General features: G+C 34.7%; 1 protein-coding gene across 3 annotated transcripts in view; it reads right to left on the reverse strand.

Moving 5' to 3' along the window:
- LOC106720335 (ecdysone receptor) overlaps window positions 1-19,567 on the reverse strand; it is a 179,268-nt gene that overhangs the window by 85,949 nt on the left and 73,752 nt on the right. For all 3 annotated transcript variants that reach the window (XM_014514977.2, XM_014514978.2, XM_014514976.2), the window contains one exon: window positions 7,688-8,029. In XM_014514977.2, the coding sequence (XP_014370463.1) occupies window positions 7,688-7,973 (286 nt within the window). In that variant the 5' untranslated portion in view covers window positions 7,974-8,029. The remainder of the gene's footprint in view (window positions 1-7,687; window positions 8,030-19,567) is intronic.

A 19,567-nucleotide genomic window follows, 5' to 3' on the forward strand; every position in this document is an offset into this window, starting at 1 on the left:
TTGTCTACAATTTTCAATTATCTTATATTGAGTTTATGTACGTGAATGTAATGTTTAAATTCAAAAGAATAATTCGAGTTAGGCTCTTCGTACACAAAGGTAATGTAAATCTTCAAAACCTGATGATTTTAGTCCCTAAGCACAATGACTTACGCAATACAATGTCATAGAGGTTCGTACACAGCGCGTCGCCGACATTTCTAGCTGTCATTTTTAGCCGACTTCAAAAAGAAGGAGGTTATCAATTCGACTGTATTTTTTTATGTGTGTTACCGCGATGCTCCGCCCCTGGTGCTCCGATTTTGATAAAAATTATTTTAATCGAAAGGAAGTGCTTGCAGATAGGTCCCATTTTTATAATTTTTTTTAGTCTACCGATGCATTCAACTGACTAGTATGTTTCGTTTAAACATTTAGGATCTATAAAATAACCAATCCAGCGCATCTGCGGTGTCGGAGGCGGCCAGGTTTAGTAGCTATGTAGTAAAATAACACTCCGTCGTTTTATCGTCCAAACGTTCAATATTACAAAACCGCCGTTGTATCAGCCATTTCGTGCTTACTTCGGATGTTTATTCGCTGACATAATCATGTACATAAATTACTGCACATTGTATTACCAACGGTGTCTTGAAACGTGTTTAAATTGGAAGACATTGAGTCAGTTTCATTCAAATGAATTTTAAGTTCCTGCTTCAATTGTAGCATTTTTAAAAGCATTTTATTATTATAATTATGTTACGGAGACTACTATTTTAAAATTACGTGCAATTACTTCTTTTATATATGTCCGAAAGTACAAATATTTAACATTTTAATAATTTATTCATTAATTCGTAAACTAAAGTTAGTGCTTTATTTTATTTACAAAGTATAAAGTCCATTGCTTTGTACAATAAGCTGTTACATGCATGGGATAATGAAGCCATTCTAACGTATGTTGGAATCCTTGCAAATCCCCGGTTTTACCGGCAACCACAACTAACTTAGTTACTTATTCCCGCTTATAGATTAGGTATTTATTACCGGTGTTATTTACTTTTAGATTACGAATTTATAACTTTAACTTTTCAATATTATGTTCATACATTTTTTTTGTAAAAGTGACATATAAAAAATAAATTTAATAAGATTACAAGTAGGAATTTCTACTGAAAAATCTAGGATCTACACAAAAATGCTTCTTTAAAAATCTTCAAGTTATTTATTCGATTTTATACGAACATTTATTTAAATTCGTATCTTTTTACTTTCTTACATACCTACATTAACTTCTCTTTTGGAAATTGTAAAATTTCAAATATTATTTTCGGTTGAAAAGGTAATCAAAGCTCGCACCCACGCCGTGTTCCCTGTTGCGTTTTGTCGTTACCACTTTTAAAATTAAATAAGAATTCTTTAAATACCACGACCGCACACTCTTACGACTTGTGAGATATGCCACCGGGTTTTGTTGATCTTTTTTCACTCGATCTTTAGCGGTCGAATTCGAGTCGTTTGCAAAAATAAAAAAAATTCGAGAGCGCATTAAGACGATTGTGGTTCAGATATTTTACCTACTTGTACCTTTTCTAATAAAAAACGAAATAATATGGTTGCAAATAAATTTTATTGGTTCACATATACCGTATTAAATTACGACTTGATATTTAATATTGAACATAAATTTCAAAATCCAAAAATGTTTTTTTTTTAATTTGATAATTGGATGCAACAAACCAAAACAGAATTAAAATCCAATTTGGGCGAGTAATATATAGCGGTGGTCGTTGGTTAACAAGCGAGTCAGGATGAGTTTTTTAAGTCAAGAGTTGAGATCACTCAGTGATGCTATCTGAGTTCTTTTTATTCGCAATAAAAAGCGAGCAGAGACTCGAATCCTTTATAAATCTTAACGACAAAATAATGAGGGATATAGGACGGCACATGACGCTTTTAGCGGGGTGCAAATATTTTTCGGTAGGACAAGTTGGTCTTAATTGGTTCTTGGAAACTTTGCGGCGTTTTCGCCTTTTGCTTTACAATAAAAAGGAAGTAAAGTAATCGGGCTCGAAAACTCGTTATTTCATTTCTGTTCGTTGTCGATCTGTTATGCAGGTTGGATAGAATCAGAGTGTGATATACTTGCATCGATTTTTCGCATCGAGTCGTACGAGTAGGGTTACCAGGTCGCCAAACCTACTAGCCGGACAGGCCAGCCAGTTTGGCCGGACATGTGGGTAGAAAGGTCGGACACCCTATATTATTTAGGATTTTGTCTCAGTATTAATAGGTACACTCTCGTTTGGGAAATGTAAAAAGCCTAACAAAAGCCGGAAAACCGTTTATTTTTGCCGGACACGCAATCAAAAAGCCTACATACGAGGGGAGGTCCAAAAGTTCGCGGAATGAAAGGGTTGTCAATGAAATATAACAATAAATTTATTTTTCCTTTTCAATATAATCACCCTTAAGTCTAATACATTTATTCGATCTATGAATTAATTTTTCTAAACCATCGAAAAAATATTTTTTGTCTTTGGCCTCAAAATGGGCCGAAATTGCCTCCTTCACTTCATTATCGTCGGAAAATTTCCTTCCCCTTAGCTCTTTTTTTAAATTTGGAAATAAATAAAAATCGCTAGGAGCCAGGTCTGGACTGTAGGGTGGGTGAACAAGTGGTTCGAACCCATGTGTGTGCAGAGCAGCCATGGCAACTCGGCTCTTGTGAACCGGCGCGTTGTCTTGCAAAAGCAACACACCCTTGGCCAATTTTCCTCGACGTTTTTCTTTAATTGACTCCTTTAACTTTTCTAATATGAGTGCGTAGTATTCTCCGGTTATAGTGGTACCTTTTTCTTTATAATCAATGAGTAATATTCCCTTACAATCCCAAAAAACAGTGGCCATCAACTTTCCCGCCGATTCTGACACCTTGAATTTTTTGGGAGGTGGTGTACCCTTTTTGTGCCATTGCATGGACTCCTGTTTGGACTCAGGTTCAAAGTGATGAACCCATGTTTCATCTCCAGTAACAATCCGCTCCAAAATCTGCACGGGCTCGTCTCCACACAACTCCAAAAAGTGCTTAGACGCGTCGACGCGCTGCTGTTTTTGAAGCGGCGTGAGCATTCTCGGCACCCATCTTGCACTGACTTTTGTCATGCCCAGGTGGTCGTGCAGGATACGCAAAATAGTTGTATCTGATACTCCAACAAATGCAGATAATTGTTTCTTCTTCAAACGTGTGTCTTCGAGTACAAGTTTTTCGACTTTTTCGACGATGTCTGATGTGGTGGCGTCAGCTGGCCGCCCAGAGCGAGAGTCGTCTTCAATTGAATCTCGACCATGTTTAAAAAGACCATGCCACTTATAAACCATTGTTTTACCAGGGCACTGATCTCCATAAACGGCTTCCATTTCATTTAAAATGGTTTGAACGTTTTTTCCTTGCTTGGTAAGGAATTTTATCACAGCGCGATGTTCAATTTTCTCCATAGTTGCAGTTTGCTTCCGGATTGACTTGTTCAGCAGGCGAGTACTCGTAAACGAATGGCACTATAGGGTTGAAATGTTATATATATACTAATTATGAGTGCCCAATTAGTATGACACTAAGCGAGCTACCCTATCCCCACTCCATCCCCTCCATTCCGCGAACTTTTGGACCTCCCCTCGTAGGTCCGGCTTTATCCGGACGCCTGGCAACGCTACGTACGAGTAGTGTTTATTAGAATATTATTTCTGCGGTCCGAGAACTTTACCTATCTTTACACCTAGTGACTAATTTAAATTCAAATAAAATGCAGTGGAAAAGTTTTATTTACCTGACAAATACTGATCGAAGTTGGGTACTGGTAATCGATTTTTTTTTTATTTAGATCGTCATTATTACCGTTGGTATCCTAGTGTCTTTCTCTAATAAAAAACTGAGATCACAACTAGTTTATAAACACATATGTAAAGGTTTCGGCAATGCGAACTCTCAATAAGGTATAGATCCAGATAGCCAGTGCTGGACGCAGACTTTCATTTGTAATAATTTTTATTTCTCTGATATTGGTAATAACTTGAAACTATTAATACATTATCAAGGCAAATCAGCTTCCTTTACACAGAAGTAATTTTATCGCACGAGTTGCGGTATGAAGTATCTACATCACGCAACGTTTAGGTCATTGCCCCCGCTATCGCCTTTGACGTGATAACATTAAACACGGAAAAATCCTTTTAGCTGTGATAATTATATTACCCAGCTTAAGATGACCTCTGACTTCTTCTGCGTATCATTGAAAACAGGGTCACGCGGTAGAATCAGACAAATTGCTAGTCTTATTTTGTTTAGCGACACGATAACGCTTTCAATGTCCTTACTCTGTGTCATTAAGGTCGAGACATAAATTATTTTTGATTAGAACATTTTTTTCGAATATCGTTTTTGTATAATTATTTAGCAGATTACGATGGCATGTATCTCATTTATTGAACATCGAAATAAGAAAGAAAAGAACTAAGTGAAAATAAATAAACAAGGTTTAATAATTTTAGGAAAATAGCATTTGCCCGATACTTTGTCCGCGCGGAATAGTAGTGTAGTTAATGCAATCAAATCTTTCCTCTTTATAACATTAGCAATAACAGTCTTATTGCTAATTGAAAACTTTACCAAACATACCATTTTAATGTAGATTTATGATTCAAAAATAAGCCACAAAAGATCATATTCCTTTAAGAATCTTACTTATATTATAAATGCGAATGTTTGGATTGATGGATGTTTGTTTGAAGGTATGTCAAGAACGGCTTAACGGATTTTTCTGAAATTTAGCACAAATGTAGAACATGATCTGGAAGAACACATAGGCTACTTTCTTTTTTAATTCCGCGCGGACGGAGCCGCGGGCGACAGCTAGTACAACATAAACCTATTTAAACTGTAACACAGTTTTAAGTCATGTCTACTTTACCACCTGCTAGTTACCCGAGGTCGTAAGAAATGGCTGAAGGCTATTAGTAAATGGTCTACTGTAGTTCCTTGCTAATGAAAAATGTAATGCGGTCAACACTTAAATAGCGTTAAACCCCCGCTGTTACATAATTACTTACTACATTATCTGAAACAATGCCGACCTTATGTGGATCAGTGAAATCATAGACAATGTAAAGTTTTGTAGAGTCAATAAGACGGTTGAGGTTACGAATTATAGATCATGAGTTTATGGCATCTAATTCACCATTTATTTATTTAAGAGAGGTTTTTTGTAGTTTTTGTGTAGATAAGGATGATGTTTAGTATATGATTATCCGTAAATTTTTCGTCTTCTCCAAGTGATGAAATTAAAAGTCTACATTCACTTTTGTAGGCATATGCTAGCTGTAACAGTTATGAAACATGATGTATTCAAATTTAAATCTTGTATAAGTGAACGAGTAACAAATTTATCGTCATCAATCAGAGGAATGGTTATGCAATTATTCTTTAACGTCATAGGTGGGCACAGTTAATCAAAAAGTTAACTTCGTTAATCGTTAATTCGTTAAATAAAAATTTAACTTCGTTAATCGTTAAAGCGTTTAATTTAAGAAAATTTAACGCAAGTTAAAGTTAACAGTTAAAGTTAATTTTGGTTTATATTACGAATGTAGGGCGCAAGCGGGAAATGGCCATACGAATAATCTCCGAATCACATGGACTGATTTTGTCAAGACTTTCTATAGAACTTAGGCTATTTTTTTTACTGCGCTTACGAAATCTCGGGCGAGCGCTAATCCTATCTATAGTTTAGTTATATAATATACTCAAATAAAATTTTGACGATTGGGGTGATGTACTACTGCCTGTACGATATTAATGACATAGCATGCACTAGTTACACACACTTATATACTTCACTGACAATGATGGACAATTGACCTTTTCAGTCATTTTTTTATCGACCATCCAACTTCACGGAATTAGAGAACTAACTAAATTTGGACAACACAAATTTTCTATTAAACAGTGAGATATACTCGTATTATGGTAATATTCAAAAGAATATCAATCTCAAATCTCAAACAAAATGCAGTAAGAAGGGACATAAACGTAAGTATGTTTAATACATCTCAAATATAAAATGTCACCTATTTACTTCGGCCGACACCGACTGCGAAATAACAATAATTATACAATAAATGTTACAAGAAAGAAGAGAACTTTCTTTAGAGGGTTTTCATGACATTATTTTGTTACTTTTGAGTGCATTTTGTTTGAGATTGTTTTTTATGTTATTGTAAAGGTCACTTGTGCCGACGACATTTCATATATTAATTTTAGTATAACACAGTTTAACATTATTTCACTAACATAATTATTTTATCTTTTTCCTCATTATTTCTCGTTTTATCGTATACTTTTTTTTTGTAAACAAACAAATTATCTTCGCTATTGTCTTTGCGCAGCGCACGTGCATCCCCGACCATTAGAAGGGTTTGGGCCATAAATCCATCGAGTTCGTTATCGCATTCTCTGTGCGGCTGTCCATTTGATCCTTTGTTCATATTTTTAAAATGCAAAATTATTTTTCGTTGACTATGAAGAAGCCCCAAAAAAAACAAACGACGGTAATAAACACCTAAATCCCTTTTGTTTTTGAGGAATGTTTATTGCGTGCATATTTCGTCTTTCGTATTTTTAAATTTATTTTTCATTGTTTGTTTCTTATCTACGCAATGACAAAAAAATCCTTTTTGTACGCTTTTTCAAATGAACCATAAACGATTATTTTTTATATTTTTTGCTGTCTTTAAACTTCAATATTAAAATAAACATTTTCGTCGCCAACAAAGTTTAGTTGTAATTTAGTTACGACGTTGAAGAGCACACTTGATTATTTTGATTGCAATTCAACGCAGTGTTTATCTTTTTTACTAGCTTTTTGCGTTTCACGTATAAGACAAAGTGTATAATTATTGTATTTAGAATAAAGTACTTTCGTACCTTATGTTGGTTTTATAACAAAATCATGTTCTAAAAAAAAGTGATGTTAAATAAATGAAAACCAATTTTAATGTGAATAAAATGTAATGTAGACTTTTCGAGATATTTGTGTAAATGTGAAATAATTAATAAACTTTGAAGGTGTCTAGCGCCTAAACTTCGCAATATTTGATAGAGGTAAGTTTAGTTAAATCTTCACTATTTTCTAACAAGGATTCTGCGGTACTCTTTTGATCACGTCTTTCCCGGCCGCTCGGTGTATTGTATAACACGTATCACACTCGCTCGCTCTCGTTCTCTCTCGTTCTCGTTCACCATTCGACTCGCCGACGGTCGCCGAACATAGCCGAACTTACAAATGTAGCCTGATGCATAATTTAAATAAAATGACAACACGTCAATAAGTGTCTATTGTAACAATTAACGGACTAAATTAACGGAAGTAGAATTTAACGGAAGTTAACAAGAGCGTTAACACTTTTTGAATTTAACTTAAAAGTTAATCCGTTAAGGAAAATGTTAACTTCGTTAATTAACGATTAACGGATTAACGAGTTAATGCCCAGCTCTGTTTAACGTAGAGACGAGACCATTACAGTACGCGTAGGTGTTTATAACGAAAGTGAAACAGTTGCTAGAGTTATATGCAATCGCAATAACCGTTATTTTCAAGTAATAACTAACACTAGTCTACGGTGAGTAATCGAAACTAAATAACTAGTAACTGACCTATTTTTCCATTGGGGCTGTAGGGTCCGTAGCTGCTGGAGGAGAGCGGGGAGGAGTAGCCGTTGTTGGGCTGGGGTTGTGCGGCGCCGCCCGGTGAGGGTGAGCCACCGCCTGCCGCGCCGCCGGCCATCCACTCGCGCACGTGCCCGTTGGCCGGGTGGCCGTTGGGCGGATGGCCACTGGGAGGATGGCCGCCAGGCGGGTGACCGTTGTGGCTGACTCCGGGCTCGGCCTTCACCTGGCCGGGCAGCACGCCGCGGTACGCCACCTCGTGCTTCAGGTCCATGCCGCTGCTACCGCATGCTGCTGCGCTGCCGGCCCCGCCGCCCGCGCTCCACACTTCTGTTAACAATATTAAACTTACATCAAAAATACGTATTTTTTCCATGTAAGCCTCACACGTTAAGATAAGTGCGATGATTGCTACTTTGCAGGCTAAATCGAGTTTCATTGTAGTTTGCCTGTAGGTTAATGCAAAACTTAAAAGGCAAATAAGCAATGACTAACAATATTATGAAATTTTATACATATGTTTAGTCGCAGTCAAGACACAAATAGTAATTTCATTACGCACTTCCTTTTCTCTGCGTGAATCATTACGGTCTAGTTATTTGATTCCTTGTCGTGTTCTGATAAGGATTACTGATAATATGTCTGAAGTCATTGCCTAGTTTCACGGTCTATTAAGATAACAGTGGACAACAATAGAGCATAGCAAACGTGGTAACGTGAAATAAATCAAAATTACAAACAGAATTTTAAATTGTTTCTAATTTTCTCACAACAAAAACTTTTTATGGTTATTGACACAGAGCTGTGTCCTTAAAAAAGCGAATCAAATGTGTTATTTTTTTAAATACAGATGAATAACAGTGTTTCAGATACTCTCCAAAGTGTAAAGTGGTTATTTAAGTTGAACCAACAATCTAGAAAGATAGTTTTTCCTTGGCACGTTGCGATAATTTAAAACAAACGTGACCTGACCTAACATATAGTTCCCATGACCCTACACAATCTTTTATCTGTTCGATAGATCGTAGCGAGCACTAACGAAATAAATTGCTTCAACGTTCAAGTAAAGAACAAAGAGATCTAATAACGTTGAGGTTATACGAGATATCAAACACGAACTCGCATGGTCTTGGACTTTACTCACATATTTATTACGTTTCTTTGTTCAAATATCTTGCAATCGTAACAATAATGCATGCATCTAATATCTTAGTAATAAAGTTGTAATAAATGGTCTGAAGCTATTAAATGTTATAATAATTTAATCGACTATAATAAAATTTTCTTTAACCAATATATGAAGTTAGTTATTAAGTTAGTTGTCTCAAACTCTCAAAAAACGACGTTAAAAAAACTTAATAAATTGCCTATGTGTTCTTCCAGATTATGTTCTATATCTGTGCCAAATTTTATCAAGATTCATTGAGCCGTTCCGGAGACACCTTCAAACAAACATCCATCCATACATCTAAACATTCGCATTTATAATATTAGTAACATTACTCTAGGTGGGATAAAGACCTCAAAGAATTGCGTTTAGTGTAAAAAAAAAGAAAAAGTGGGTGTTGTGTGGCAGGACTTAACGATTTTATTTGGGTCACGGGCGTTGTCATTTATTTTATATTCGTAAACAAAATTAATTAACATTATAAATTGTTAATACATTAAAGTAAAAACCTTGTGAATTTCAATACATTAATATGTTGTCTGATACAAATCGAAATGACATCAAAAGCATTTTTCAAAAACAACTTCGTCTTATCGATTTTTTATGCTGATGCACTAACGTTCGACTCAACAAGGTTGCATGTGTAAACGACCTAGATTGTTTAGCTGTGAATTCTTTGTACGTGAATATTGACCTGTCTAGCGGGGCTATTTCGACAATGCACAAACTATACTGTTGATCTTTATTCGTTCTCAATGCTTGTTCGCTATCTGAATTTTATAGGAAACTATAAACTTTATTTTCAACATTTTCTTTTATCTGAAAGTACAAAGCGTTCACTAGAATTTAGATATTTTAACGCATAGATATTGATTGAGTAGGAAAAGTAATAATTAAGATTTTTTCTTTAAAAAATATTGTACTACCAAACTTAAATTCGTTGAATTAAGTAGTCACCTTGAATTTTCGTTATTTAGGTTATGCCTAGGCTCTCCTTTGCTCTCTAATTAATCTTTACTATTACATCCGTACCAAGGATTCCGAACACCGCAGAAAATGTGGCTATCGATAGCATTTTCAATCATGATACATGCAAGTATTGATTCATCAAGGGTAGAATGCGTCCGGCGCGGTTGGCCAATGCGCAGAGAAAGCGCGTGACGTCACGACCTCGACACGCTCACCCACTGACGCCTGCAGCCCACTTCTGCACCGGCATGCCTTTCTCTGCTGATCACTACAATTAACTCTCTATCACAAAAATATCAACAACATTAAAAGAACTTTCCCTTTGTTTCATACCTCAGGGACACCCTTGGCTATATCTTAACTTTCAAGTTGTCAACAGCACATGCTTTCCTTTTTGTTTTCTCATTGTAAGGCACTTATTGATTTTTAGTATCTATTCCGAGGCTAATTCTAGTCCTGTTACACTTTCCACACAAGCAGGCAAAGAATTTGAAACCGTCTAATTTATTGCAGATGACTGTGCATAGTGATCACTTTGTGTTATCAAAAAAATTCCGCTGTTCGATTTGTGATTTTAGGTCGTACTGTACGATGCAGTGGGAATGTACAGTTTGTGTGTTGTCGTAATTAGAGAGTCTGTTCGGCTGTCGGCTGCACGGACGTACGGCAGACTTCATGCATTATTGAGCTTGACGCGTCCTGCTAGGCTCAGGCTTTGCAAATTGTTATTGTTCCCACGGGATGCATTGTCACTTTGATTTACTTGCAATCGCTATAGTTTATTAAGGAACCACGCAGTTTTGAAATTTTTAATAATTTGTTTATGCATAAAAGCTAGAAATTTATTGCTACAATCATGGATGCTTTATCTGCCGATTTATGAATCTATAAGAATACTCTTACACTCAAGGACTTACAACTCTACAACGGAACTCAAGTGTATAAATGTAGAGAGAATTACATTTTCTAACAGACCCTCTGTAATAAATACGAACGTAAAATAGTTATAACCCTCAAGAATCTTCTTCTATATTAATCCATAACACGCGGCGACGTTGAATTAATTAAAAAAAAACTTTAATGACATTTCCCGTGACTTGGATCACATCGCATTACGTATGCAACACTCTGGAGAAATTCAAGGACCAAGTCGTTCTTACAAATGAAGTTTCTTTTTATTATTCCCTAGTATATAAATTTATCAATCTTTTGTAAATAAGATCAGAGATAAATGTGCACAACAAGGTTCGTTATAATTCACCCAAGTCGAAAAGCTAGCTATCAATACTGATACTAGCAAGAATGCTTGGATAATGCAATTTGTCCTGGCTTTGGATGCAAAATTCTGTGATACTACCACCACATAGTTGGCGTTACAGCGAGCAGATCGGGGAGGTACAAAGATCGGAATCCGTGCGAACAAATCACGCTGCAATTTTATCAGTATGTAGTCAGCGCCGCGGGGAATTGTACTCTGTTGATATCTAGATGGAATATAAATTATTTTTATTGAATAAAATACATACTTCGTATTATTATTATTGAATGTTAACTTGCTGTGGTACTTAAACCATGAAATTAAATTCAATTTAAAACCGAGGCAAATTTTTATGAGAAATAACATTTAAGTTCTTGTTGTATTGTACAATTGTTAGATTGTACGTCGATGTCTAGTTAGTTTGTAACCAGTTTAAAAATATAATTACTGTAATGCAGTTGCATCATGAATGTCTGAATAGAATATCATATGCGATACATCTTTAAGATATGAGATATTATTTTCGTCAACGGGTTTTGCTTGCGCCAGACATTACTTAACTGTCAACGAGTACCAATTGTTAGAGCGCACTTATCACAAGATGGCAGCACACATGATCAGTTTGATCATGAATGTGTGTCATGACTGACTGATTATTGCGAAAGTTGTCGGCTTCGAGCCCGGATTATTGCAGTGGCAAGGCTCTATAATCACGCAATTGTCTATGTAGAGTTGTTTGGTTTAGTTGGTGGATGAGCACCTCAGTGGAATACTTATCGTAAAGAATAGAATAAAAAATTGTACTTTTAGATTTTAAATTCTGTATTCTTACCAGCCAGTAAAATGTACTTTAGGGAAGCGACCCAAAAATCAATAGCTTATTATTTTAGAGATGTCGATTTCAAATTTAAAGACCTTAAAAAGATTTACTTCTATAGGTCTTCGGTTAGGTTTAATTCAAAATGCTATTGAAAAATAAAACATAATGTTTTTTAAAGTTATACAGATAGACTTTATACGCATTCAAAATAAACCTTCTTTAGACGAGAAACGATGTTACGTAACTCGCATTTAGAGAATTGTCTTTGTGCAGAGTAAACCCACACCCACCCACGGTTAATAAAATCATACATACAATTTTTATAGAGGTCACAGAAAACATTAATTTCATAAACAATAAGTTTATGCTTTTGTACTGTCTTATTATTTTTTGTGTTATTTTAGATCAACATGATAGGGTATAATTTCAGTTCTTTTTTGTTATTTTTTTTAAGATTTAAGTGACTGAATATTTTCGCTATATATTTTGAAACTATGTCATATTTTGAGGTTAACTAATTAATATTGATTTTTAGTATGGTGACTTGTTAAAGTTGATGACATTAGAATAACATTATGCAGAACTATGAAGACGACACTAGTTCACAAAATCTTATTTCAGTACTTTACGAGTTTGAATATAAAGCCAAACACTTCAATGGAGAAGTTAGATAGTTTGCATAATGGTTTTATTACTATTACAAGTTTAATGTGATAACTTACATTAGAAGTTGCTCATTTATGTTGGTAGAACTTAGTGTCATTTTATAAAACGACAAAAGACATAAATTGTAATTTCTGGGACGCTAAATTAGATACGAATTAAGTTTGAAAAAAGTATATCGATTTCGAAGGTCAATTCGAACATTATCTTATCACATTTTTTTGCGCTTTTAGTAATTTGGTCCGTATGAAATAAATGTGAAAATAGCTAATAAACTGCAAAGATTAGGGTTTTTATAACTTTAACGTAATGTCTTGGAATTATTCGCGCGCACCGGTGCTAATTAGGGCTCCATCAGATAGGAGGCTTTTGTGCATCTTTTTATGGCGGCCATAAATTTCCGCCCACCCACTCTGAGGTGGTGGCTTTATCTTTTAGAACTTTAATTACGATCTTAATGTCGTTTGTATCTACACGGAGGATAGTGTTATGTTAACTGAATTTAATAGGACAAACAAATTACGATTTTAAATTTCAAATCTTTCAAATTCATAATTTTTAATTTCGTTTTTCACTGTTTCTCTGAATTTCCATTCTTCTAGAATAGAGATATCATAATTTTTGATTTAGCAAAAGTTCCTAATGGAGTCTTGACGTCCCTTTAGGGCAACCCTAAGTTTAGCTTATGTGATTTATCGATTCTTCTTGGTCCATTATTTTTGAACCCAAAAACAGGAACCCAAGCGACTTTGCTGGACTGAGCATGGAATTGATGTTTCGTTAACTTTATAACAACAATGATAATTTTAATTATAATAAGAAGTATATATAATCGTATGAGTCAACCAAGCTCATAAAACTTGAGATAAAGTATTCTCTCGATTGAATTTATATCAAGAAAAGAGAAATGGATTTATCAAGGAATGTGTTCTGTTTATATTCACAAGTTGCTGCATCTATAAGACGCTATAAAATGTAAATAGTTTTAATTTAGAAACATGTACCATGATATACAAACGAAAATCATTTAGATTAATAAACTCAAATGTTCCATAAACTAGTTTTATTACAGGAAATATTGGAATCGTTGCATTACCATAGCGGAACAAACAAATGAGACTCGTGTAGATATTTTACTACCAATCGGTGAAAATAAATGTGTCATAAAATCATAAAAGTAGTAACAAAGGAGCTCGAATGTTTCCACAAAAGATAACCATTCTCCAACAATTATGTTATATGATTCTATAAGTGTTTGATACCTACAAAATTATTACAGCCGTGCATCTTTTGACGTCATTCAGATATTCTATATTGTCACTTTTTAAACCTAATTTATAATTATACTAGCTATCGCCCGCGACTCCGTCCGCGCGCAGTTAAAAAAATTAAATGAGAAATAGATGTTGGCCGATTCTCATAGATACCGGATAAGCACAAAAAATTTCATCAAAATCGGTCAAGCCGTTTCGGAGGAGTATGGCAACGAAAACTGTGACACGAGAATTTTATATATTAGATAATAGTTTTTTCTCCTTTTTTTAGACTTCGATTAATATGGATCTACATCAATGAAACGAGTAAAGTTATATATTTGTATCTATATAAATTGATTCAGAATAGTGATGCCCCTGATACGTGCTTCGCTGTATCATTGACATCACTATTCTGAATCAAAAGTGCAAATCCGGACTGAAGTAAGCGTCAACCATTATATAAAATAAAGATGTATTTATTGGAACGAAGTTCCTTATCGCGCGTTGTGAAAGGGGGCTAGACGGGAAAAATTCTTACGAAAAGTTGTCACGACACTTTTTGCTATAGTAAGCTATTGTAAGCTGTGCGGCGTCGCATGTTTCACTGTCTGTCTCTCTCTCTCTCTCTCTCTCTTACAGAAAGCAAGCCAGATATTTTCATTTCTATTTCGCATTGAACAGTGTGGTGTCGCGACTTTAAAAAAAAAATATTACAATTCCTTCACTAATTAATTGAAAGGAGCTTCGTTCCATTCGGGTGTCCCTTGACAACTCTCAAGTTTTTAATTTTTATATTTGGTACAGAGTACACTATAATCGTATGTGTTTTAGTGTATTCGGTTCAAGAATATTCCGTACTCAGGTTGGGGTCAAGAGACGGAATACAATGGCTGGTTTTCTGCATGTTTGTTTAGGTGTTCTGTCGGCAACTTCCATCGTTGTAGTTATTATATATGTTGTTGATCTTAACTCTTGAAGACGATCTCTGTTGACAACTGTTTTAGTTTTACAGTTTTCTACAATAAGTGTCATTAATGCAATGTACTTTCTTTTGTTCTTTTTACAGAAAAATATGAAATGAATGTATTAAGTTCATTTTTAGATCGATGTTTTTGAGATTATATGTACATATAGACATTAATCAATAGTCTAATTTTGTCTATATTTATCTATCCTTATCTGTACATTCCAGTCCTATAGCCAAACCTTCAATTTGTATTCTGCAAAGTAGTCAATTAGGCTTATTAATACTTCGTATTATACTCGTAACTATAAAACACAGTTTCTTAGGTGAACGTAGTAATGTTCTGACTTTTCAATTATATTAATTGAAATCGCATCACGTATAAAAAAGTATACCAATTTCTTCAAGAATGGCATGCGACGCAGTAGTGGGGAGTCGGTATGGGGAGAGGGAGGGTGAGGCAATACCAAGGCGTGAACGAAGCGTGGAGGCGCGCTTGTTGTGTCTGCGTCTACCGCTATCGATCCGGCGCCCTCGTTCCAGCGGCAGCGGCCCGACTGCGCCTACAAGAGTATAATCACATCCCGAAGTGGCAAGCTTGTAGGTTACTCGGACAAACAAACATTCAATCGAAACAAATCGACGAAATCTTTTCAAATAAGACTAGAAGGAGAGTGTGGAAATTCTATTATTTAAGAGTTGCCAATTTCCTCATTAATTGTCTTTAATTTTATATGAAAAAGGATCGGAATTTCAATAACCTCAGTACAGTTAAGTTGAAAATAATTACTGTAAAAATATCTTCCTCATTAAGTTAAGAAAGCTAAAAATAATTTAGTATGTCGATACAGCTACAATAATTACTGTTCGATCAATGTACATAGTATTCGTTTACGTAAACACAGGATGAGTCAACTGCTATCTGTACAACCCTTCGTAATAAATACGAACTGTTACTAGTTATGATAAAAGCTTATCATTTACAGTGTTAATTATTCTCGGTGATTAATAAGTAGGGTTGCGTTACCGCACCTACCGCAATCTACTCGACACTGTAAACTGTCTGCGCAGGACTTTTGACGCAACTGTTGCACTATCTACCATTAACCAAATCGAATATGGTACTTGGTCATTAAAATAAACCTTGACCCACCATATCAACGGGATATTTTTCATTCAATAGTGTTAAGGAAGCACGTCTCACTTTCTAGTCTATATTTGTCTTATTTCTATAGTTATTAAAAATAATTCTACTTGTAAAGTAATGTATATATTCTAGGTGGAGCGGTATTAATAGAGATAGAGTTATGTTCTACAATATTAAAGTACTAAATAACAAGGTAATAAGCGTAGAAATTCTATGCGTCTAAAATTAAGTTAAATACTGATAAAATCATGACTCGATCTACTGCCCCACCTTTTTAATGTTTAGATGAAAAATTAAAAAGAAAAATGACTGTTGTAATCAGATTTGTGATCTTATTGTTCAAACAATTTGATTCAATATCGAATGCAGTAACGGCAGACGCTTTTGAGCTGGGGAAAATACGGCAGTTAATCATTGCCAAGGTAATTATAATTAGTATTTCGCGTGAATGAGAGAACTTTACAATGCATTATAAAGTGCTATAAAGGTATTAAGTGTTGTTACTTGTATAAAATTTGATATAAAATAAATATCTGGTAATAAAAAATAAAGACAGACATGTCCGTTTACTTATACTGGATGGATCGCGTGAAAGGTGGCATGAATAAAAAGGGACTAACAACTGTGGGTCTAGCAAGAATATTTTCTACAAGCGCCTTCGTATCGTCATCGTCAATTACACAAAATGTAATACAAATTTTGTCGATAACGCTTGTCACAAATATTCGTGCTAGGCCCAATGCAATAACTGAAGATAGATCGATCAAAACCTGGTGCGCCGACTCTATGTAAGTGAGACAAGGGCAGGGAGATGATAATGTCTGTTAGTCAAACTTCTTTAATTAATTTGATACCTGCCTACAATATATACTGAAAGTAGATACGAAACTAAGAAAACTTCGAAGACTTTTTCAGATTTGTATTTCCTTTGAAAAATGTTTTCTTTACGTTTTCGCGGAACAATTTCCTTGGCGAGCTTGTTTATACTTTCACAATTCCCTACGAAGTGGAGCGTACTCTACTACATACATACGTACATTACTAGTTATTGCTACATGTTTCTATATAGACAAATAATCCTGTCCATTCACATATATAATAAATTTCTGCTTTACAATTTAATTTATTTGTAGAGGAATATAACTTTTATTTCAATATCTACATATATATTTTTAATATACCACAAAACCCGTGGGTTTCTATTACCAAAAAATCTATTTTAAAATACATTGTCATCTCTGAATGAGAGATTCAACATTGGAAGGCGAAGGTAAAAATAGCGTTCATTTGAAATATTTACTTACAAAGCTCTGAATTGTTTCGAGATTTTAAATTAATAAAATTAACTTAACAAAATTTTTTCGTGTCTTAATTCGTTAAATTTGTTAAACACTGGAAGCAATAGTGTTTTCACTTTTACACGACTTCGTTACGGTGATGAGCGCTTTAATATCTTTATACGTGTTTGTTTTTTATATAGGGTAGGGCGGGGCTTAAAGGTCCGCGGGTAAAAAGGTCCACCACAAATATCTCAAAAACAAGTGACGACTCGTTGTTGCGAATGATACGAGTGTAAAGAAGCGGGCGCGGGGGGAGTAACGCACAATCCCCTACAATCGTGCGACGTTGCTTGTGGGAGATACAAGGTGGTGTGTTCAAAATTGAACGTAAGTAACTTTTTTCGTTGTTAGTATTTTTGGTTTCAAGGACTGTTTTTAAGGCTACGATCCCCGAATATAGTTTTTAAGTATACGTTATTTAATTGGTTTTTAAATTGTATTGTCATTTTTACGTTAGACTGAGTGGTTTTTTTTGTGTAACTTCTATAAATACTCACACGTGATTGGAGTAAAAAGGTCCAGTTGGTCCTTTTTACCCCACATCATTTACATATCGGTTATAAAATCTTTCTTTTTTGTTTAAGTATGCGGAACTATAAAAGAAAAACAGATCGTGGCACTAACTCTATAGAATTAATGCAACGTGCAGCAAATTTAGTTCTACGCGAAAGTAAATCATTAAGAGGGGTATGTCGAGATTTTGAATTAAGTAAAACTTCCTTATCAAGATTTATTAAACGAATGGAGGATGATCCTGTAAATTTGAAATTTGGCTATGGTACTCCAAGACAGCTTTTTAATAAAGAACAAGAAGCAGGTCTCACAGAATATTTGCTCACACTTGCACAAATTTTCCACGGTATAAGTCCTAAAGAAGTTCGTCGCATGGATTATGACTGTGCTATTAAATATAAAATAAATATACCAGATTCATGGCATACAAACAAAATGGCTGGTATGGATTGGATGTCCGCTTTTCTTAAACGAAATACAAGTCTCTCTATTAGAAAACCTGAAGCAACAAGCCTCAGCAGAGCAACGTCATTCAACAAAACCAATGTGCAAGAATTTTACTCAAAATTAGCAGAAGTTATGGATCGATTTAAATTGACGGCTTCTTCTATATGGAATGCAGATGAAACTGGTGTATCGACTGTCACCAAACCATCAAAAATAATTGCAGCTAAAGGAAAACGAAATGTTGGTTCTGTAACATCAGGTGAACGCGGAACTAATATTACTCTACTTGTTTTTTTCGTGATCCCCCGACATGTTTTGGGTCAGAGACTTTATTAACATTTCCTATTATTTACTTAAATTTTGTACAATTTTATGCCTAATTTACTTATATGTTAACTGTTAACTTTTGTTACAGTTTCATATCCAATTTTGTTTAATTTAATTTGCCTAATACTACATAATGGTGCAAACATTGTGTTATTTGATTAAGACTGAATTAAATTTAGTTATACTTGAACGAAGAGAATATTTTTTTTCTATAATAATGATAACCGTATTTGTTTTTTGAAAACAAAATATACTTTTGATTTCCATTAAATCATTTGGGGTTATAATTTCATAAAACCCTTTAAAATTAAGAATGAAATATTGGACCTTTTTGCCTCTTCGCTGTCCCTTTTTACCCCTACTATGGGGCAAAAAGAGACAGATGACAATGTCTAGAAAAACAGTAAAAAGATATATTTCTATAATGATGAATCAACCAAGAATTGAGCCAAACATAGTTCGATAGTTGTTTGTTTCATATGTGTTGTTTATTTTGATGTAGTAGGTTTGGTTTTCATAATATAATTGCTAGAAGTGAAATTGGACCTTTCTGCCCCGCCCTACCCTACACAAAATTAATTCATATAAGCGTACGAATTACTTTAAGTTATTGCGTTGTATAAAAGTTACGATTTAATTTAACGAGCATAAAAAAGTTCCAGGCGATATTTTAACTTTATTTTCTTACATGGGCAAGTTAACCATGTAGGTGTTAAATCCATTTGGATGACATTTATGTGCATACTGATTTGAAACGGGTTATTACATAAATAAATTACGTAGTTACGATGGATTGGTCAGTCCATATGTAAATGATCTATGTAACGAATAGTCAAAAGATAGTATTTCCATTGTTACGACGGCACGTCATCTGAATGCAACTGAAACAATGCATTCAGTGGCACTCCTTCCGTCCGCCCCTGCAACGCTACTGTTTATATAATACACCAGCTATATCGCCATCTGGTGATTGTTTTACAGCAGTATTAATTTTGA

The sequence above is a fragment of the Papilio machaon genome, chromosome 4 (assembly GCF_912999745.1).
Source record: "Papilio machaon chromosome 4, ilPapMach1.1, whole genome shotgun sequence".
NCBI lineage: Eukaryota > Metazoa > Arthropoda > Insecta > Lepidoptera > Papilionidae > Papilio > Papilio machaon.